General features: G+C 40.3%; 1 protein-coding gene across 11 annotated transcripts in view; it reads left to right on the top strand.

The window, feature by feature from the left end:
• adgrb1a (adhesion G protein-coupled receptor B1a) overlaps positions 1–23,047 on the top strand; it is a 264,518-nt gene that overhangs the window by 221,536 nt on the left and 19,935 nt on the right. For 6 of the 11 annotated variants that reach the window (XM_033641593.2, XM_033641588.2, XM_078171997.1 and 3 more), the window contains 7 exons: positions 1,166–1,269; positions 5,517–5,619; positions 5,750–5,900; positions 5,982–6,051; positions 6,344–6,410; positions 9,363–9,448; positions 22,116–22,214. In XM_033641593.2, the coding sequence (XP_033497484.1) occupies positions 1,166–1,269; positions 5,517–5,619; positions 5,750–5,900; positions 5,982–6,051; positions 6,344–6,410; positions 9,363–9,448; positions 22,116–22,214 (680 nt within the window). Of the gene's footprint in view, positions 1–1,165; positions 1,270–5,516; positions 5,620–5,749; positions 5,901–5,981; positions 6,052–6,343; positions 6,411–9,362; positions 9,449–13,616; positions 13,677–22,115; positions 22,215–23,047 lie in introns of all 11 variants that reach the window. The other 5 variants (XM_078172001.1, XM_033641592.2, XM_078172000.1 and 2 more) reach the window with 2 other exon arrangements.

A 23,047-nucleotide genomic window follows, 5' to 3' on the forward strand; every position in this document is an offset into this window, starting at 1 on the left:
AATTTAGCGCAGGGGCCTGTTTACTACTGGTGAGATAAACAGGGTTACAGCCTCACACATCTGATCGATCTTGGATTTTATGAATCGATTTCGGGTCATTTAAATATAGATTGATTTGAATTGGATAAATCGATTATTTAGACCCAGCCCTAGTTTTTGGGTTGTCCATCTGTCTCAGTCTCATGAACGTGATATCTCAAGAACACCTTGAGGGCATTTCTTCAAGTTTGAAGGTTCAAAATTAAGACAAATGTCTAATAGGATAAAATGATGAAGTGATGACATTTTTCTATCCAAAAGAAAGTACCACTTCACTGTGACGTCATAATGTTCAGAGGAGGAGACATTGAGTCACATACAGAATTGGTGACACTAATGAGGTGTCCATCTTGAAACTGTGCTGATTGTAAAGATCGTCTGTGCTGCTGGGGGGAAAAATGTGTATGAAGCATCCATGTTTTCGCAGACATAGACTGTAACTGCGACTTGAATCGTGCATGAAGGCATACAACTGCGAGATGGTTTTTCTGGTGCTTGATCTAATTGAGATATTTAGATTCAGATTGCATGTTAACACCAGATTCATATGGGTTATTGGACTGTCTATCAACCTTACATCAGTGGCTGCATGAAATTTGGGTTTGGCCCTGATTTGAACACTTGTTACTTGTTAATTTGTTTTTGTGAAATTGGCCCACATCAGGATGACTGCTACATAATTGCAACAGTTTAGATCCCCTTGTGAGATTAATAAGTTAGCCAGCGTTTGTGCAGTTCTGTTTTAAGCTTGAGCCGCAGTGTCTGAGAATGTTGACAACTGAAAAGCATCAGGGAGACTGAAGTGATGGGTAGGGAAATGCAGTCCACTGCATTTGAACCATGAGTGACCCAGTTAGGAGGTGAGCTCTCAACAAATCGAGTCAGCTGGGAATGTTTCTGGTTTTGTATTCATCTGCTGACAGCTCCTGTCAAAGTCTGTACACACCACAGATCTGCAAGACAGTGATGGTTCTGAGTCTTTTCACTACAGTGTTTCTATTCATCACAATGTTGATATGAATGCTGTGATAAGCTGATGAGTCATTATTGCATCATAAAGCTTGGAGACATGACCACAAACACTTTTTTATTCACATCCTGTGTTTTCTTTCTCTTATTTTTGCAGAATATGGATAAGACACAGCTTCCATCCGTGACGCTGATCGTGGGCTGTGGAGTGTCTTCACTGACATTGTTGCTGCTCATCATCATCTATGTGTCTGTCTGGAGGTAAGACAAAGCATTGTTTAGCATTGGGCTGTGATTAATGCAGGTAGAAGCGTTAACATCAGACCAGTAGTTCAGCAGGTGCAAGGACATGTACAGTACAGCATGCACGTTGATACATATCTATCAGCTAACCTGAGACATTAAAGAGGATTGTGTTATTCGGAACAAGTTGAGATGACTTAGCTAGCATGGGCTTGAACAGAAGTTCAAATACAAAACATAGAGATAACATAACCGTCCTTACATATGCAACTTTTTTTCTTCTCCGGAGTTCCTCCTGTCTTCAGGTTGAACTTTTGCATTCATGTGTTTTACAGCGGAAGTCAAATAAACAGTATGCTGCTGTTAAGGTCTTTAACCTGCAGTTCAAGGACATGCAGCACTAGAAAAGTTAAAAAAAATACTTAATGAAAGTTGTAGATGACTGTGATGGGTCATGCATATGGACTCGTAAACGCCACGCCATTTTAAGCTCTTTATGAAGGGGTACGTAATATGAGCCTTCTGACAGTACAGACAATATGGGTTGCAGAAATATGCCCTAAATAAGTGGCACTCAACCTGTTCTCAACCAGGTTGTCAAATACAGATGCTTTGTCACACCCCTTAGCTTCTAATAGTGACGTAAAGGGAATCTTATGTGATGCACAACTGAAACATATTGTAACATGGTTAATGTCGTGAAATGTTGTGCTTTGTTTTAGGCAAGTTGTTTTAAGTTCAGAACAAAGATTATGTTTTGAATCAGAATCGGAAATCCTTTTTTGATTCCTGAGGTGAAATTGTGATCCATTACAGTCACTCTGATGTAAAGAATATAGAATTATAAGAAGTAAGAATAAGAGTATGACATATAAATAAGAGGTTTATGTAAATATAAAGCAATAAAATAGAATTTAGCAGAATTTAAAATGTGCATTAAAAACTAAAATAAAATCTTCATTATACTACAGTGTTTAACACTAATACTTAAGATATTAAAAATATTATATATATCGTCACTGTGCTGAGGCTCTAAGTGTGAAAATTTAACTACCTCTTTAACTTCAAAATAATAAATAATATAAATGCATTTGTTACGTGATGTACCATGATCTAAATACATCACTTGAATGACATAAGTGAGCAACTACTGAGCATAAATTGCATAATGTTAGGTTAAAACAACAGTGACTTTTAGTTTCACATGGGTCATCAACTGTGGTCTCCTGGGTGAAAGTCCAGTTTTATTTGACCCATCCACCTCCACTCCCTCCCACCCTTCACTGACTTTCTTGCTCTTTATACCAAATCTTAAACTCTCGTCATTAAGTATTGATGCAGATTGGTTTACATTGGCTTTACCTGAAAACCCAGTGTGTCTCATAAAGACGCTAAAGGGTGCCTTTGGCATCAATATCATAAGCAGAGGGGCATGACAAAGCTTCATCCTGGAAATGAGAACGCACATGACTGTTTGTCCAGTGGGTAAAGTGCTGAAATGTAAGCCTTCTCCATTTCAGTTTTAAAATAAGGCAGATAATGCAGTGTGTCTACTAGCATGCTGATAAAGGTCAGACTGATGTGGCAGCCTGGTGCCAGGCCTCAGAACCTCACTCACTTTTCCTTTTTATTCAGCAAGTATGTGTGATGCAGTGCTTATTGGTGGATTATGATGTGCGTCAAAACACCTGCACCCTTTGTTTTCCATATGTCCTGCACACTGGCTGCATTTTGACACTTGTCACTGGGGGTTATTGGATGTTGGCACATCCTGGCTACAGTACCCTTACTATTACTTCTTGCTGTATGACATGATTGGTGTGATTTATGGGTATCATTTGACACAAATGGAACTGTGGGACAGTCTACAATGCAACAGATGTTTGGTGGAAATCATACATCATCCTTCATAGCTAGTTAGCGAGCTAGCTAGCTACATCCATGAAATTAGTAGAGGAAAACTGCCCACAAAATGGGGACAAGCTTAGATGACATCAGTGCAGCCGTACAGGTTGCTGTAAGTTGAATTGCAAAAATAACAGCTCTTGAATTTCCGTATTGATTGATTGTTGTAATAAATGTTAACCTAACTATCCATAGAAAACTGCTACTCCAGCTTTTTTGTCCACTGAAAATGACATCAGCGGGACAGATACATCTTGCCACTGAGTGGTAAAAACAAAATGCCCCAATGTCTGGCTGACTAAACAAAATGAAAAAGTATTCAGTGTGACTCTCCCAAGAGGTTCCAAGTGGACCTCATGTCTGGTGACCCCAGATCTCCAAGTCAATGGGAAGAGAATCCCCAGATGTAAAGTGCCTCACTTCCTTTTCTACCACAAAAGTATAAAAGTTAAGATGCTACTACTTTTACAGTTGATTTAACTGCCTTTTGCTCAGAGTGGCAGGGTAAAAATATCTTCTGTGTAAACAAATCTGCTCTTAGTGAAATAAAATCCAAGAAAGCCACACAAAGACACACAAAGCTTTTACTGGGCAGACATGAGTGTATCTTTGGACTTTAATAAAGACGTTTGTTACTTACATTAGCATTTTCACATCAAGATGTGAAAAATAGACTAGTATCCAACTTCAGCTGATATGTCAAAGATTAGCTTGTTGTATTTGATGTTTTTATGTTTGTGAATGAAGCAACTCTACATCCTGAGCAGGAGGGAGGTAAAAAAAATAAAAATCTGTATTTTATGTATACATTTAGAGAGTTAAGGGAAACATAATTCACCAAAATCAAATACTGATAATAACAAAACATGGAGCTTTATGTTTATTGGTTTCACACAGCTTTATAGGGCTAACATTAATGTTAGCTTTTTTGCATTTTTGTATGTTAAAAGACAAAGCATTTTCCAATTTTGCCTCTCATTCATTAGTGATGCACAATATTGGATTTTTTGCCGATATTTGATATGCCAATATGTAGCAACTTTTTTGACCGATAACCGATATTAATATAAATCCACTTTTTCCACCACCTAATTTTGGGGGCCCTTTGGGAGCAACTTCACGTCGATGCCTTGCTCAAGAACACTGGGACACGTGGATAGGAGAAGCCGGGGATCAAACCGTCAACCCCGCTTGGGCTTTCTGGTTTGGCTGCACTGGTCAATGGATGACCCATCCTACCTCCTGAGCTACAGCCACCCAACAGGAAAGATTTCTAGCTAGCTTTAGCTGTACTGGACTTTGTTATGCCAGTCAAATCAGATTTGGCTGTTTAATACAAATATTTTACTATTCTTTCTTTTCCATGAGTTCGAGAGTTGGAACAGAATTTGACGGGACGTTCAGCTAGGTTCATGTAATATAGTAAACAATCCAAGTTAGCCTTCAGAGCTAATGTATGCTAATTACACTAACAACAAATCAAAAATGTGCAATATGTTTTGTTGACACTAGATAACAAATAAAAGCCAGAGACTGTATCATACTAAGTTGCTGTGAGCTGTGAATTCACAGCTTCTAATCAGAAGGCAGAAGATAACATTACTTTGGAGTCTGATCGGGCAAAGCCTCTCTTCCTCCAGCCAGCTGCCTCTGTCTCTCACAGACTCACCCAGGGTCTTGGTTGACAGCTGCTTGTTCGGGAGAGCAGTGTGAAAGGGAGGAGCGCTTACTCTGCAGCTACATCTGGGGACCGAAATGTCCCCAGAGATACACTGCATGACTGACAAAAAAAAAAACAATAACAACAATACAACTGCTCAAATTTAAGAATCTCAGTTGACTGAGGGGCCTCTGACTGATGGATCGAATCTTCGTCTTACAATATTGTAAAGCACCAAGTGTCTGGGTACCTGACAGGAAGTGATGCAGTCATGAATGGGGACTACTACTATCATAGACCTTTTGGCCCCAGACCTGAGGTCCACTGTTGGACCCTTCTTGATTATTGTGGACCCCAGGAAGAATTACTTGCTACCCTGGTAGCAACAAATGGGGATTCAAGTTAACAAACAAATCAGGGTATGAACTATGTCCCATGGAAATGTTACCTGACACTAACATAGCTTGGCAACAAGTCTCAAGTCAAGTCAACTCTTGGCTGCAAAGGGGAATACCTGAAATAGCATGTCAAACACAAAATGCATGGTTTGCCATCAGCATCTGAAGAAAGGCTTAAAACTGAACACTGTATGATGTCGGCTTTAAGTCTGTTAGGTTAGATTCAGCCATGGTAAGGGTTTGATGAAAACCATAATCTTTGTTTTCTTTTGTTCTGTCTCTCTTCTGTCACTTTCCTGTAGGTACATTCGGTCTGAGCGCTCAGTCATCCTCATTAACTTCTGCCTCTCCATCATCTCCTCCAACGCCCTGATTCTCATTGGACAGACACAGACACGAAATAAGGTAAGCACCAATCCCAAAGCCAGCATATTGGTTTAGCATGTACTTAATGTCATATGATCACAGTGATGCAGTTTGCCTGATTCAGTACTTGGTGCTCATTTTTTTTTGCTGTCTCTTCCTGGTCTTTCAGGTCTTGTGCACCCTGATAGCTGCATTTCTTCATTTTTTCTTCCTGTCCTCGTTCTGCTGGGTTCTGACAGAGGCGTGGCAGTCGTACATGGCAGTGACGGGCCGCCTCAGAAATCGCATCATCCGCAAGCGTTTCCTGTGTCTCGGCTGGGGTGGGCCTTCTGTCTTGTGTCAGTCATGTCTGCTCTGTCTCATTTCCCCTGTATTAATATGCATTTTAATTTTCCTCCCAGGTCTCCCTGCACTAGTGGTGGCAATCTCAGTGGGATTCACCAAGGCAAAGGGATATGGAACACCAAGCTAGTAAGCACACTCTCTATAACGCCAATATTGTAGAAACCTCCACCTCCTTAACTATTTATGCAGGGATATTACACGTGGTTGGGGGGTTATGTTTGCTGCATAATTAACCTCTCTCCTTCTCTGTCTCATATATCTTTAACCATCCTCACTGTTGCCACCTTTCACCTCATTCTGTTCCTGCTATTTACAACCCTTTGTATTTCCTCCCACTCCCCTGCCTCATTCCTCCATCATCTCCATTTCGTCTATTCATGTCTCTCTACATCTGTATTTTCCTGCTCCTCTCTTGTAGCTGCTGGCTGTCTCTGGAGGGAGGTCTTCTCTATGCATTTGTTGGACCTGCTGCAGCTGTTGTCTTGGTATTTCCTTTTTCCTCTACAGTTTGTCTTTGTGGGTTTCCTTATAAAACCTCAGTTTCAGTCACTTTTATAAAAGCATCTTTAGTCTGCTTGTATCTATGCATAATAGTAATAATGATAATAATCATAAAAAATAGTGAGAGGGATTTTTTAATTGACAATTAAACCAAAATATCAGATTAAACACAAAATTAAAATGGTAAAAAATAAAGACATTGTCAGCAGGTCAATAAAAGCCTTACAAACATATGGCCCAGTCATATAATGGGGTTCATTTTAACCCCTATTTATATATATCATTGTTTGTATAAAATAATATTATGTTATATATATACGTATTTACCTTATTTACCTTGATTTTTCTCCCTACACCTTTCTTTTCTCCCTTGCCTTTCCTTATTTTTCTTATTCTCTTCCTTTACCACCCTGCCTCCTCCTTTCCTTGAGGAAACCTAGTTCCTTGTCCCTAGGTCTTCCCTTTATTTACCTCATATTTTCCTGTCCCACTTCCTTCTTTTCTTTCCTGCCTCCTCGTTTTCTTTTTAGCTTTGTCCTTTACTTCCCTGCCTCCTCCTTTCCTTGCCAACATACTACTTTAGTTCTGTGCCTCCTCCTTTCCTCCTTAATTTCCTCATTTCCCACCCCATGTCCTCCTTTACCATGTTTACCTTATATTTTCCTTCCCTATGTCCTTCTTTTCTTTCCTGCCAACTCCTTTCCTTGTCAACATCCTCCCTTAGTTCCTTGCCTCCCTCTTTTCTTTTGAACTAAATTTCCTTCCCTAGGGCTTCCTTTACCTTATTTACCACATAATTTCCTTTCCTGCTTCCTCCCTCTCTTATTTGCCTCCTCCACTTTGTTCTTTACTTTTCTGCCTCCTCCTTTCCTTGTCAACTTCCTTCTTATTTTCCTCATATTTTCCTACTGTACATTCTTCTTTTCTTTCCTGCCTCTGTCTTTCCTTATTTACCTCATCCTTTACTTCCGTGCCTCGTCCTTTCCTTGTTAATTTCCTCCTTTCCTTGACAACGTCCTCCTTTAGTTTGTTCAGTCTTTCTTTACCTTATGTTGCTCACATTTCCCTTCCTACTTCCGCCCTTTCTTCCCTGCCTCCATCATCCCCTGTCAACCTACCTTGTCCTTTATTTCCCTGTCTTTTCCTTTCCTTGTCAACTTTCTCCTTTCCTTGTGAACATCCTCTTTTAATTCCCTGCCTCCTTCTTTTCCTTGATAACTTTCTCCTTTCCTTGTGAACATCCTCCTTTACTTTCCTGACTCTACCCTTCCATTGTTAACTTCCATATCTCCTCTCCCAGGTCTTTCTTTATCCTTTTTACCTCACATTTTCCTTCCCTACTTCCTTCTCTTCTTACCTGTCTCTGTCTTTCCTTATTCACTTCTTCCTTAACTTTCCTGCCCACTCCTGTCTTTGTCAACTTCCTCCTTTACTTTCTGATTCCTCCTTTCCATCTTAACTTCCTCATTTTCTTCCCCTGGCCTTCTTGTACATTATTTACCTTATCCTTTCCTTACCTATTTCTTTTTTTTTCTTTCCTGCCTCCACCTGTCCTTTATTACTCCCCCCTTTCCTGTCTGCGTTTTCCTCATTTATCTACTCATTTCCTTCCTTACCTCTTTCATTTCTTTCCAACCCCCTCCTTTCCTCATTTCTCCCCCTTTTCCTCTCCTGCTTCTTCTTTTGGTTATTTACCTCCTTTTTTCTTAACACATTGGTTTTATTTATGCTTTGTTATTAAGCATTTCTGATGTGTCAGGTTGTGTTTTTGGCCATCTGCTTAACTAAAATCATTATCAAAACAAGCTAACTTTAGCTCTATGTTTAAGTACCCAAAAAGTACCATATAGATAACAGTTTATTTTGCAGTGTCGAGGGTGAAGATTGGATTGTAATTAGCTAATAATAAATAATTTAACCCCCCTGTATATTTTGGTATAGCAACACACATAACTACTATTTAGTCTGCATACCATAACCATAAAAATACTATCTTCCTGTTGGTTAGCAAATGTTTGTTAAAGCATATCTTAGGATACCTCAGACATTACTGTAGTGCATGCTTCTCCAATGCTCTCCCAAGTTAAACCAGTATAGCATATAATGGACAGTTACATGACTGAATTTATGCACACTGGGGTCAACTTCTCCTCCTGTACAGCTGCTGTTGAAATAGAACAAGCAAAGTCTTAAGTAACCATAAAGAAACTTGTTAAAACAAATGTATCTATAAATCATCAGCTCAACTTTCCTGGTGTTCAAAGTACGTCTGGGGTCACTCTCAGACATAAACCCTGGCAGTGACACTGTGTCCTTGTTTTACTAATCAAATCCATTAGCTTCAGTTTCACTGATTAAATTCCCAGTGCTTCTTTCCCACCTACCAGGGAACAGCTTGTTTTGGGTGTCCCTTTTTACACAAGCTGCTTCTCTAATAAAGAGCTACTGCTCCAACTGGCAGCCATACTGGAGGCCCGCCCCACTCTGAACAGCATCAGAGTGGTTTGTACAAGATATTTTTATAGGCTGTGAACCCTTAAACCAGAAAAAAATTGAGGAATCCCTCCAGTCAAGGACACCCCCCACCCCATCCTTGATTTCACATAGCTTATATTTTATGCATGATTTTTTTTCCCAGCACACTACACATTAAAAAATGTATTAAAATGTTAGCAATCCATCCTTTAAATCATCTCTTAACTCTCATGCTTCATTGAATGCCTGATAGTTTTTGTCACTAACATTTAAGAGTCTAGCATGTACAGTGCAGAGCCTACAGTAAGTGCAGTTAGTGTGTGTGTAGTAGATGAGATTTGTGCGCATGCTGCCATGGTCATCATCACCATCCATCATCATCATCAGAGTAGATGTGCATGTTCTGAAGTGATAAAACTGTCTGTGTTCTGCTTTAATCCTGTGCCTCTTCTCTTTGGCAGGTTAACATGGTTATTGGGATTCTCGTATTTAACAAACTGGTGTCCAAAGACGGCATTACTGATATGAAACTAAAGGAGAGGGCGGGGTATGCCTTATACCACACATCCATTTTACACAGTGACCTATAACCAGCCTGGTAGCTCAGCTTGGGGGAGGGACATAGTGCAGTTATTGGCTCTGAATTTATCCTCAGCTATCATTTTAGACTTTGGCAAATTGGTTGAAGATGACGCTTAATTTTTAACTCTAGGAGGATGAGGAGGACCAGAAAAAAGATTGTGACTCAACTAATCAAAAATGATATAAGAGACCCAAAGAAAATGTGTTTTCTCATATATGATCAATGCGTCTGGAGGATAGAAGAATGTTAGACAGACCAAGAAAGATGCGGGGAAGGCTGTCTGGTTATTGGTCCTGCACAGACTGAGCAAGATGATGATTCATCTCATTGCTTTCTTTTAAGTTTCAAATGTGTCGCATTTTCCTCCAGCTGCTCTTTGTTTGCAGGTGTTGCTATTGATGTCAAGTTTCTGTAAATCCATCCATGTCTTTTTTTTTCTCCTGTTTGGTTATTTCTGGTAGAGGGAAGCAGGGCTTTAAAACAGCAAGATCCAACTACAAAGGAGATACTTAAGGCAAAATACAGTTCATCGCAACTTGGGGTTGATTTTCGTAGCTCTGGCCGTTGGATTTTGTTAGTTGGAATAAGATTGTACTTAACAAAGTAACGGCATAGACTGAGGAATGCAGTGACATTGTTTAAAAAAAGGAAGAAGAAAAAAACGCTTCTGACTTCGCAAGAGGACTCTGCACTTACTTTGGTAGTACAATGTTTTGACAAGCATCATTACTAACATAGCTAATGACCAGTTTGCTGCTTTAAAGTATGCAGCTATTATCAGGCTTTTATAAAAAAGGAATACTCCAACATTTGGGGGGGAAAAAACGAGATTGCTTAGAGTCTGACTTATTATATATAGAGTTTAAGTTTAAAGAGTCTCTTACAAATTTAGGTCTTAATGATGTTGACAAGTTGGCAACTTTCTCGGTAGATTTCCCAACTTTTCAGACCCACTTAGGGAAAAAGTGACTAGCACCAATTAAGTGAATTATTCAGATCATCAGAAGAAAAGTGAGAAACATATTCAAGCGTAATGTGTGCTGCTCAGAGTTATCACAGTCCTTGAGTCTTACCCAGCAATAATCATGGCATATCTGACTGTAACAAAAAAATATCAAAGAAAATAGGAAATTCTGAATTTAACAATTTTAATAGTTGATTTCTAGTTATAGAATATTTGATTTATCAAATAGGGGATTTATAGTTATAGAATAAGCATTTAATTTTGTTAGATGTTATTGAATGTTTTACAAAAAAAGAAAGAAATAAACGGGATGGAGATGGGTTTGCCTTTTTCAATAGCAAATGGCACTAATTTTAATTCAGTGAGAGTTGTTCTGTGAACACTGGCATATCATCAAAGTGGGGATCATTCATAAGGGCCCATTATCGACTCAGCGCATTGTTGGAGGGCCCACTCTCTCCCTTGGCCCCCCAACTCACGGGCCCCACTTCAACCACACTGCCTGCACTATCTATATTTACACCCCTGGTTGAGAATTTTTGTATTGCATCTGTGCAATGCACTGTGATTCAACAAAATTAAAATGAGTGCATGACGTTATCTGGTGACTTAAAGTGAGCTAGTGCTAGCTCCTTTCATTGGAGCAGAGTTGGAAACACTGGTCCAGAATGTGTTTTTAGCCAAGATAAGCACAAATACTGAACGCAAGAGAAACTGCAAACCTAACACTATCAAAAATATAGTTAGTAAGTGACTAATAAAAAAATACACCTTCCACCAACATCAGAGTTGTTGTTTCTTAATATGAGATATTGTGACAGTAGGTAGGAAGGAAAGTAGCAATACTACTATTTCGTGCTCCTGTACACACAACACACTAGAGACATATGATGCACATCAAAGGGCACATACGGCGATGTGATGTGCATTATTGCGCACTGTTGCACGTGATACATTGTTGTCCTATATCCCAGTGCTGACGACTTTATCACACTGAATATGAATATCCAATGTATGAATTCATGTTTTATCTCAATGGGTAGTTCTTCAGTTTATATGAAGTTTCAGTGGGTGCATCAGTTAACATGTGTCTAATGTTGACATTCTATAAAGCTGCCGTTTTGTGTTTCACTTGAGGGTGAGCTCACAACTTAACAATGTGGGGCCACCAGCATGTGGGCTCAGCACCCACAGGGAGAGGTATAGTGTTCTGGTCCTTCGCCAGTCAGACAACGGGTAAAGAGCCAGTGCATTCCGTAAATTTAATGTTAAATTTCCACAAAATCTCTGCAGAAATTTCCGCAAAATAAATGTTGGCGTTGTAAGTTTTTGCAAACCTAACATGTGCATGTTATTGTGTAGTGAATATCTTGAAACTTTCCATTACCTATGTTTAAACCGTGTCATGTTTTTTAACGTGGTAATGTTAAGGCGCAAAACCACTTGGTTTTGGTACATAAACGATCATGTTTTGGCTTAAAATACCTACTTGACTGCCAAGGTCTCACTAAAAAACACTTGATTTTGGTGGCACAATAATGCCTTGAAATGCAGCCGCTGCTGCTTAAGAACAACTAGTTTTGTTGGTCTCAAACAGTGATCTGCAGTGGTCTGCAGCTTGGCAGTCATCTCCTCTGGGAGTCACACCATTCACCATCCCCTCCATCTCTGGATGAGTAACTAAGCTCATAAACATGTAATCAGAACTACGCCACTTTACAAATGCTGATATAATGTGTATGAAATGTTCAAAATTAACGTTGCCAAGGTTTGCAGAAATTTACAATGCCAACATTTTCTTCTGGCGATTGGACTTGACCATTGCAAATTGGAATAAGATAGTGTGGTTTTGCAGCAGTTAGCAGCAACCACTTGAGCTTTACGGCTGCACACAACATCTAAAGGCCCAGACACACCAAACCGGCTTCAGAGAACTAGCTGCGACGAAGGCCCCCTGCAACTTCGCCTCACTTTACCGCGTCTTGGTCAAAAAGTTGCACATGAACACACAGCAAAAACAACAGTCAATAAACATGTCCATTGTGCACCTGCATGAGAGGAAATAACTCCACACAAGCAGACTGCGGTAACCTGTGTTTGTCATCCAAAAAGAGAAACAGGAAGACCATTCTAACGCTTGTTAGCCATTTAGTGCATTAACAACACAATCCAGTGTTGAAAGAACAGAGAATATTTAACATTTCTGCTGATGAGCTTCATGGCTAAAAAAAAGAATAAAATCTTACCTTGTGGAACAGGTTTGCTGGACTGCTCTTTGTTTACTTTCCTCACCTCCATTTCTGCTTTTGTGCACTGAGCTGAACTGCCAATCAGAGTGATATAATCCTTCAACATCCTCAATTAAACATGCTGAATCAGACAAAAAAAACAGCCGAGCCGACAAGGGGCAACAGTGTGGACACACCACACTGACTAGGGCACCAGACGCTCAGCGACAGCCCAACATTGACTGGCTTGGTGTGTCAGGGCTTTTAAAGGTTCTGTACTTGTGGGGTCACCAGGTTTGAGAATTGTCCCAAACTCTAGTGACTCTTGGATGTGTGTGACTAGCTTGCTTACTAACAGGATATAACTTACAATGACAGCTTTGATGTTTTTTTCTTCACCTTTGAGTGAAGCTGTTTCTACCAGCATTCTGCTGTTTTATGTTACTCTAAAACACTTTCCAAAATCTGGATCATTTATCTCATCTGACTTCAGGTTTGGTGGCAAAAAAAAAGCATATTTTCCAAAATGTTGGAGTGCTCCTTGAAATGTTTGATATAAGAAAACTTGCAATTAAAACTATTCTTTGCACACTGTCAAACTAGGTTTTTTGGGGGTTTTGTAAAAGTGAATGGTAAAGAGCACATCATTTTTTTTAAACACAGTCACTAACTGCTGCTGACTTGAGTCTAAAAATGCCACTGGGCTGTTGATATCAGCTTTTCAAAAGTCAAACCACAGAGCTCACACGCGCCCTGCTCCCCTTTACCCCGCAGGCTGTTCTGTCTCCATTGGCATTGTTGGTGCATTCAAATGTTATTTTCTTTTTTTCTCTCTGAAAATGTTTGCTTTCTTCAATGATCTCTCTGTTCAACTGTACTTGTTTTTGCTGTCTGATATGTCATGTTTGAGTTTGCACAGAATCCCCTCTCTCTCACTCAGGGCTCTCCAATCAGGAACACATCAGTCTCAGAAGCCCCCTTCCATGTCATCAGTGATTGGGTAAAAAATACCTGCCCACTCCCTCCCCTTCTTAATGTATGGCTACCAGCCCTGCCCATCACCAAATCTGCTGAATCCTTTAGCAAGCACCTCTGATTGGCTTACTATTACTTCCTGCCTATTTACCTCACTATTCCACTATTGACCTTGCAGCGTATGCTACCTCCTGTTAGCTGGATAGAACATAACACATTGCTGCCTCAGGTTCTGACAGTACCTGGAATGCTTTTAGAGAAACTGTGACTGTTTCACCAATAACACATGCTAGTTGCAGTGCTGTAATATTAATATTTTCTGTTTACTGAAATGGTGTGGGCATGTGTGTGTGCAAGGTTAGTATGGTCATGTCATGATTGCATCTGTAGAGTGTGTATTTTGCGTCCGATGGAATAACTTGTAGAAAGGACTGCTCATATTGAATTGGAGCCCTTCTTCAGTCTGAATGTCACCTCAGACTGTTTTCCCCTCGGCTCATTTGGTTTTCTCACAACCAGTGCTCAGACAGCATTGTTCATAAGTCTTAAAGCTGCAGTTGGTAACTTTAATGAAAATAACTTTTTGCTGAAATTGCTTGTATCTCACCTCAGATGTTTACAGAAACATATTTTGGTGTAGGGTTCTGCTGTAAAATGAGAAAGTTCGCTCCAGCCAGTGGGCAGTGCTTTGTTTTTTTAACATGGCAGCCTGGTGACAAACTTTTATAGAACCCCTTTAGTAGTCTGCCCCAGGGTCTACCCGCAATTGGACTTGCCTGGAACACCCTCTCAAGGAGGCACCTACCTCAACTGGATTTTTTTCAGTATGACAGAGCAGCTGTCAGATATCTGATCTCTTCAGCTTATCTCTGATGGTGAGCATCCTGCATGAGTTGGCATTTAGGTAAAGGCCTACTGGTTGGGTCCCCTAAGGGCAAACTAAGGGCAATTCAAAAGCCTTTAAATAGAAAAGAGGCATCTCACCTGGAATATGGAAATACAGGCCAGACTTGTGGGGAGATATGAAAAACACCTGGTGGCTTGGCCTGCTGCCATAGGGTCCAGTCAGTATCAGCCAGAAACCACATGGGGCATCCACCATGTGGGTTTACCCCCCACAGTCAAACCCTGATGCTGATAGCATTGCCATTCAGGTAATGGGCCAGTGTATATGAGATTGGAGTGTGTTTTGCTAGTAGTGACTAATGTCACTCCACAACCCTACATTTCTTTAATTTTCAAACAATGTAGTGTCCAGCTCGAATCAGCACATTTACAAGTGACATTACTTGAGGCACTTTATTAGACATCGCACAGCTTCCTCTGACACAATAGTACTCCCCAGTGCAGACAAATTTTTTCTCGGCTGGTGAAGGCATGACCCACCCTACTCTGCCCTCCTCTGCCTCTGACAGTCTTACACTCACTCACTCTCACTCCTCCAATCCAACCTTAGAAGGCAATGAGTGCCAGCCAGTCAGAGAGTCAGTTAGCCAGGTAATGCCTTTGCCATGCTAGGAAAGGAGAGTTTCCACCCCAACACCTATGACAACACACTCCCAACTTCTCAAATACCAGTGCCTGCTTACTGGCCCAAGACATCAAACTTTGAAACTCAGCATCAGTTTTGGACGCTCAGGGACACTGTTTCAGTTTTTGCTTGTTACATTCATTGTGTCTTTTCAAGGTAAACTTCCATTTTTACAGGAAAAGTACAGTTTCTGCTTGTCTAATGCATACAGTCTCTCTTTAAGATGAATTTAGAACATAAGGAAAAAACATAGTTTAGGTTTACCTCCTTTACACGTGGTTGAAAGCATCGTGGTTTGACTTAAAATCAAACATCTGCTACAGACATAATGTCAAGTCTAATACGTTAATAGCATAGTGTGCTACAAATATTAACACACTACAGTGTTATTACAATTGCTAGATTGACTTTTGGTTTCACATGAAATATGAGCAGTGGGCTTCTTAGTGAATGTCCAGAATTTGTTCGACCCATGCACCTCCCCTCCCACCCTATACAGACTTTCTTGCTTTATACTATGGCAGTTGCCCACAGCGTCAAAAAATGCCACCACCCGGTGCATCTTATACTGCTACTTAAGGATGCCTTGATGCTTTGGTTTCTGTTGCCAAGGGCCACTGAGCAAGCATCTGTAGTTGACGAGTTGAAAGTGAGACTGGGTTACCTGATAATTATTCTCGGAACCCATCGGCTGTATTCGGTGTCTGACTTCCAGCAGACGGTGATACAGCCTTCGAGGGGCAGACCCCCGATTTTTTGGCATTCCGCTTTGATTTGGGCGGAGGAGGTGAATTTCCGTTTCCGACTTCCGTTTATATATAAGTAAATATGCTGAACCATTGCGATGGATTCAGAGTTTGCAGTGATGCCAGTTATGTTCCGCCTCGTTAGTTCACCGCACGGAGCGTTTAACCTGGCAACAACTGCAGCCAGCTCAAACGTGATTGCTCAATATCACGCGGACTACAAACAGTCTACAACCGGAAACCAGGGCTCTTCCGCTCTTCTTCCAGAGGCAAGATCTCTGGGGTTTGCCTACAGTATCTACATTCACTGAATGTAGAGTCTGTATATAGAGACTACCTGATAATAGACTCTGATGTGTAAAGGTGGTGGAGTTCCCCTTTAAATCATCAACACCCACACCAGTGCAAATTTAAGATAAGATAAGATAAACTATAAGCACAGTTTTAATGAAAAATGAAGTTGTGTAGTTTCTATATTTTACTTCATTTTCTTTTCTTGTTTAACATACCTCTTACTTTTATTTTTGACTTTCTCTATCTGTATTTATTTCTGTCCTTGTGCTGATGCAACGACTGAGTTTTCCCTCTGGGGAACAATAAAGGCTTTTCTTAAATAAGCCTCTAATAAGCCATCTTTAGTCTTTAGTAAATTGTGACTCTGCCTGTTTTTTGATCAAATCACATCTTGATCAAAGCAAATTAAATCATTACTAACTTATCAATTAACTTGTACTTTCATCAGCTTTGTACTTCAAATCATTTAGTTTTGTGCGATCCAGCAGTCACAGTGACCTTGGATCTTACCTTTTCCTCTACACACTGTACACAGTCATCAAAAATGGTTTCTCACAAGCTTTTTCTTGGCTCATGGTCAGATTTGAGAATGCATGCTGGTTGTTGGTAAAGTTATCTCAACGTGATCTGACCCATTTGAAATTAGTTTTTTTTATTTGTGTGGACCATGTGGTCATTAGGCTGTTTGTAGTTGTGTCTGTGGTGGACAATAGAAGGAAATGAAGAGCGTTGGGTGTCGTCGCCCCCCCCTTTTGGTGACCTCCCTTCACCCACTTGCCTCTCCTCGGTGTGGTTCTCAAGGTTCAAATGCAAAACATGTTTAATGAAGCTAATTAATTTGTGCAGCATCTAATTAAGCGCACAGCAGCATCTGCACCAGGCAGGTTTGCTCACACCTCAGAGACAGGCCGCACTGCTGAGTCTCCTTTCCCCCCCAAAATTAGAAACTAATTCGCTGAGAAAATTAAAACAGACAGGAGAGGCCTCATTCTAAGCAGCACTGGAGTTTGTTTCCTCCTTAACAAAAGCTTAAATGGGTTCAATCATCAAGGCTGTGTATTTACAGGTCATAGGAGAAGTTTAATCAAACAGTAAGCTTCCAGATGAAAACGTCTTTTTGTAGCTTTAGCAAGTACTCCAATTCCAAGTGTTTTCCATTTGATGCAAAACTCTGGAACATCTTGTTAAACATACAGAAGGAGGTTAATGTTTGTCTCAAGGACTAGATTGTACCAGAGCCATATCATGTTTGTCTATACTGGATGTTTATTTATTTATCTTGATACATCTCACCCCACCCACCCAACCAACCACCCACCTTTTGCCTCTCGATCCTTAAGTCCAGAAAAATGGTGTTGTATTTCAAAAAGTCTTGATTGCTTTTTAATATCACTGCCTTTGGCGTACATTTAGCAGCTGTATTGCCCTTTTACTTGAAATTGAATTTCTTCCATTATGTGATTTTTAATCCAGGCGTCCAGGGGCTACAAAAATCGATTCCCTGAGCTCTTCAGCTTTAATTGTTGTTTAGCAGGAGGCCATACGGTAACAGATTAGTTTGTTATTACTTGTCAATATCGCTAGCGTTGTAGTCAGTCTTTTCAAGCAACTACACTGGAGAGATATACAAAGTAATAAATGGAATCCTGATGGCTGGGGGAGTTGCTGGAGCCTTAGGTGTTGGAAAGACAATGAAGTTGAATACTTTCTCAGTGATCATACCTGGAAATCACCTATTGCTTTATCATCAGGTGTATACTGTTAAGTATAATAAGTAGAAAAAGGTTATACTATATCCTTCCGTGATCTCCTTAGGCGGCTGAGGCTCAAGAGATAGAGTGGGTTTAGCACTAATCGGAAGACTGGCGATTTAATCGTTGGGTACTCCATTCCACAGGTAGAATTGTCCCTGGGCAAGAAACCCCCAAATGATGTGCGTGTGAATGTTTAACTGAGTTGCAGGTGCCACCTTGTATGGTAGCCTGTGTCTGAAAGGGTGAATGTGACATGCAGTGTGACAGTTCTTTGAGTGGTCAGACGACTAGAAAGGCTTTGTAGAAGTATAAGTCCTTTTAGAACCCAAATTCACCCAAAACATTGCATACAATTTGCAGTTTTGTCTAATTTTTGTGAAGAACTGGCAGACAACACTGCATTACAATGAGATATTTCTAGTACTGTGGCTATAAATGAATTTGGAAACAGGGATTGCTTCAGCAATCTTGGTTTTGGTGTCAGTCCCATGTACAGTGGCATGCAAAAGTTTGGGCACCCCTGGTTTAAATTTTGTTTACTGTGAAACGTTAAGTGAGCAGAAAATGAACTGATCACCAAAAAACATGAAGTTAAAGATTCAACATTCTTTTCAACATTTTAAGAATGATTAGAGTATTATTTTGGCTTTGTACAGTTAATTAGTTAATTACCAAGTTAGGATTATGGCTTGTTCACAGTCATCTTTAGGAAAGGCCAGGTGATGAAATTTTCAGAGCTTTATAAATACTCTGACTCCTGAAACCTTGTCCCAACAATCAGCAGCCATGAGCTCCTCTAAACAGATGCCTAGCACTCTGAGGTCTGGAAGACCAAGGAAACTTTCAGAGAGAGCTCCCCGTAGGATTGTTAGAAAGGCAAATCAAAACCCCTGTTTGACTGAAAAAGACCTGCAGGAAGATTTATCAGACACTGGAGTCTGTAAATGCTCTGTTCTACTGTGCAGTGAGACCTGTACAAATATGACCTTCATGGAAGAGTCATCAGAAGAAAGCATTTCCTGTGTCCCCACCACAAAAATCAGTGTCAGAAGTTAAAATGGAAGTTTTTGGATGCAATGAGCAAAGCTACATTTGGAGAAAAAAGAGAGCAGCATTTCATGACAAGAACACCTGTCCAGCTGTTAAACACAGGTGTGGATTGATCATGCTTTGGGCTTGTGTTGCAGCCAGTGGCACAGAGAACATTTCACAGGTAGAGGGAAGAATGGATTCAGTAAAGACGTCGTTTTTTTGAAGGGCAATCCTTAGCTGCTACTTAGTGTTTGCAGCTCTCACAACACAATTAAGCTCAATGATAGGATTTTGTTTTTTTGTTTTTGGGTTTTTTTGGGATTTTTTTTTTTTTTTTGCTTTTTGCCTTAAATGACAAGAGAGGGGACGACATGCGGCAAAGGACCGTGGGCTGCAATCAAACAGGCCATTGTGGCAAGGACATTGCCTTTGTACATGAAGCACAGGCTGTACCCACTGTTCTACTGGACGCCTCAGGATTTTTTAAAATTAAAAAAAAAAAAAAAAAAAAAACACCTGTCAAAATTGTAACCACCCAGCTCAATGTTATCACTCAATTAAATGGGCAGGTTACTTGCTATGCGGCGCCATAGGAAGTCATCTTACATAACAGTAGTAAAAAGAGCATGCTAGTCCCTGTCGGAAGGCTGGTTGGGGTGGTGGACAATACACAGGAAGAAACAAAGATATTCACCCAGGAGACTGGGATTTGTGTTCCCACAAGTCAAAACAAAGTCAACAGTGTCTTTTGATGTATGTCAGATACGTCAGTTATGTAATATAGTTATATTAAACCAAACCAGCCAAACCATGGTGTTTTTTCTTAACGTAACCATGAAGTCTGTGCACCTGAACCTAATGGGATTGACATTGAAATCTGCTCTGGATGCTAACACGCATTTGATTAAGCAATATGACAGGAAAAGGAGTGCTGTTGAACTGTATATCAGCACGTCTGTGATTCAGTCGTAGGCACGAGGCCACAGGCCAAAGATATTCACAGCCGTGCTGATATCCAGTACAACAGCACAACCTCGAGTGTGATATTGCTTTTATACAACAGTTCTACAAGCGCCATTTATCAACAATGAAAAGCAGCAACAGGTTATGATTTGTTTGTTCATTAATTAAATATTTGGCTCCATCAACACAAATAGTTTGGCAACTGGACTGGGATTGGACTGTTGCCAAACAACACACAAAACATTCCTGCACATTAGCTCGCTACTTTGTGTAAGCTAGGTCTACACCGACCAGCTGCTATGTATCATGTAGGCTACATCTGTGTTGCCATTTATTTGGTGACCTGGGAAGTAAGTCTGTTAACAGTCACTTTGATTGTATACCTGTGATGCTGATGCATTAACAGCTTAATCAGTACTTTGCATCCTCTTCTGGTGTTATATGAGCGTACCTGGACATTCACAGTAAAGTATTGAGGCTTATTTCTGTCCCTTCTTCCTTTTCTGACCATTCATTATTTAACTCAAATGTTATTTGTGGTAGTATGTTTCATTTTGCAGTGCAAAGTTTGTTACGACCCTTAATGTTGGCTAACTAATGATTAACAAAATTAACAGCTCAGAACACCTGTAAAGTGGAGTGATGCATAGTTAAAAGTCCCAGTGCTGTTATACTGTATATCAACACTCATGGAATGCCTACTGTCCAATTTAAAAGCCCGGTTGGAACTAACTGTTGTATAAAAGCTGATAATGACATTCTTGACAGACTTATCAGTGTAGCAGGAGCCTTCTTACCCATATCTGTGACACCAATAACCACTACCAATGCCCATTTAATCAAGTGATGACATTCAGAATGGGTCTTGTATCTGACTTTACTCCACAAAGAAAGACTACAGTTTATTACTTTGGTTTGATGTTTGTTGCTCTGGTCAATGGTTCTTTTAGTTATGCTAACATTGTACTCGTCAACGTACCAATAATTGCTGGGATCTGGTTGTGACATTAGTAAAAATAGGCCAGATGTGGCAAGAAACCGGAGCGTTCAGACAATCAGTTAGTAGAACAGTTAATCAAGCGTGTTTGGAAGAGGGCAAGCTGTAAACTTTGCACAATATGTCTGACCATTGGAACTTGAATGTTACTTGCTCCGTTGGAACTAGTTTTAGTGGTGTCACCATGTTTTGAGGTTTATTTTAGTGAGCACGATGTTATAATGACCAACAGAATCAGTAGCCAGGGGTACAAAGTAAGACACAAGTTGTTATAAAACAGTTTTTATGCACCTTGGTTTGGACAATTTAGTGTTCCAACTGCCAGTCCCTATAAACTGTCCATGTAGTAAATGTAAAATGAAGAGGAGTTTTACTTCCAGGACCCTGCGCTCTGTAATAACTTCTTCTTGGCAGCTCTATGGGAGAGGTAATGGCCGGTTGAGGGAACACAGACACTTTATTAGTGACTCAGTTGCTCATCAGAATTGAACACCTGTAATATACTGAATATATTGATGTTATGAAACTCTTTCATCACTTTTGAGACAGGAAACTTCTTTCTTGAATGCTGACAGTAATGACTGACAGAGCCAGTCGCTGGCACCTGTGTGTGTGGAGGTTTGAAATGTCTGAGTACGTAAACCTTTGCATCAGAACTTGGCAGTGCTCGTAATAAGCAGTTAGCACAAATTGAGATGACCAGGGGTGAGGCACATCATCATGATCAGAGGACCAGGAATGGAAATCCACAACCGGCATATTGAATCAGGCATTTACGTTAAGCCTTTTTGTATTACGAGCAGATAACAGTGAAATCCTAAATAAACAGAGAGGACTCTCAGTTCTTTCAGGTCATCAAACTCGTCATTTGTGAAGAGAATCAGACATGTGTAACATGAAATATCCACCAATGGCTATGTGTTGGCCCCATCTCCCCTGTCCCCAGATTCACACACAGGTAAACCCCCAAAACACACACACAACCGGTTGGACTGTAGCCCTGAGAGAGAGATTGTGCGAGAACACTGTGACTCACTGTTTGCGTGACTGTGCGTGTTCGTGTGCGCACACGCATCTGTGCGAGTCTGTGTGTAGGTGCATTTGTATCTGTTTGTGTATGTTACAGCGTGTTAATTTGACTTTGCAGTCAGATGACAGTGCCACTGTACAATATGACGCTCAAATGTGCCAAGTGCGGAGTTATCTCTTCGGCTGACGTTTCCACCACAGCTACCAGTAACGCCATGTTAGTCCCGCTAATTATTTTTCCTTAACTCTTCTTACCTCTGTTCTCTCCTCTACTGTACGCCTCCCTTCTTCTCCTTCACTTGATTGGTTCTCTTTCCTTTATCCCTCTGTCTTTTTTTCTTCTCCCTGATGCCCTGGCAGGCAGGTTCTCTCAATATGAAGGGCTTCTGAAGCTTCTGTGCTCAGCAATCTGTGTGTTAACTGTATATATGTCAATGATTATGCATATGTGAGTAATGACTGAATGAGAGTTTGTGTGTGTATGTGTGTGTGTGTGTGTTTGTCCCTTTAGAGTCAAGATGAAATGAAAAATGCCTTTTAACCCTTTTAGATCAAATCCTCAGCCATATTGAACACCTATTTAACAATATATGACAAAAAAAGACAATTTTTAATTTATTTGTATTATTATCAGGGGTCCTGGGGGTTCTTAAAGATTCCTAAAAGGCATTGAATTCATTAATCTAAAAATAAAGCTTTAATCGGTATTAAAAAGTCTTTAATCAACCTTTCAAAGAATGGTACATCAGAAGTAGGATTTTATGACTATTATTTTTTTGCAATGTAAAATCTCAAAATAACTGGTAACATCATTTTTTTAACTTCCCTTACCAAGTGCCTCTCACAATAACATCAGATCAGAATAGTGGGGAACCAACAACACTCACATTTTTGTTCTCCGTGGAGCAGAGGATCCACTGTTCGCTGGCAGGCTGTTCTCATGAACTGTTCGTACGTTTTCCTACAAAAATGAATGCTCCTAAATTTGTACATGTTGCACGTAATTATGAGCCAGTAATTTGTGCATAACCCACATATTTTGGAAGGCTG

This window comes from Epinephelus lanceolatus, chromosome 10 (genome assembly GCF_041903045.1).
Source record: "Epinephelus lanceolatus isolate andai-2023 chromosome 10, ASM4190304v1, whole genome shotgun sequence".
Taxonomy (NCBI): domain Eukaryota; kingdom Metazoa; phylum Chordata; class Actinopteri; order Perciformes; family Serranidae; genus Epinephelus; species Epinephelus lanceolatus.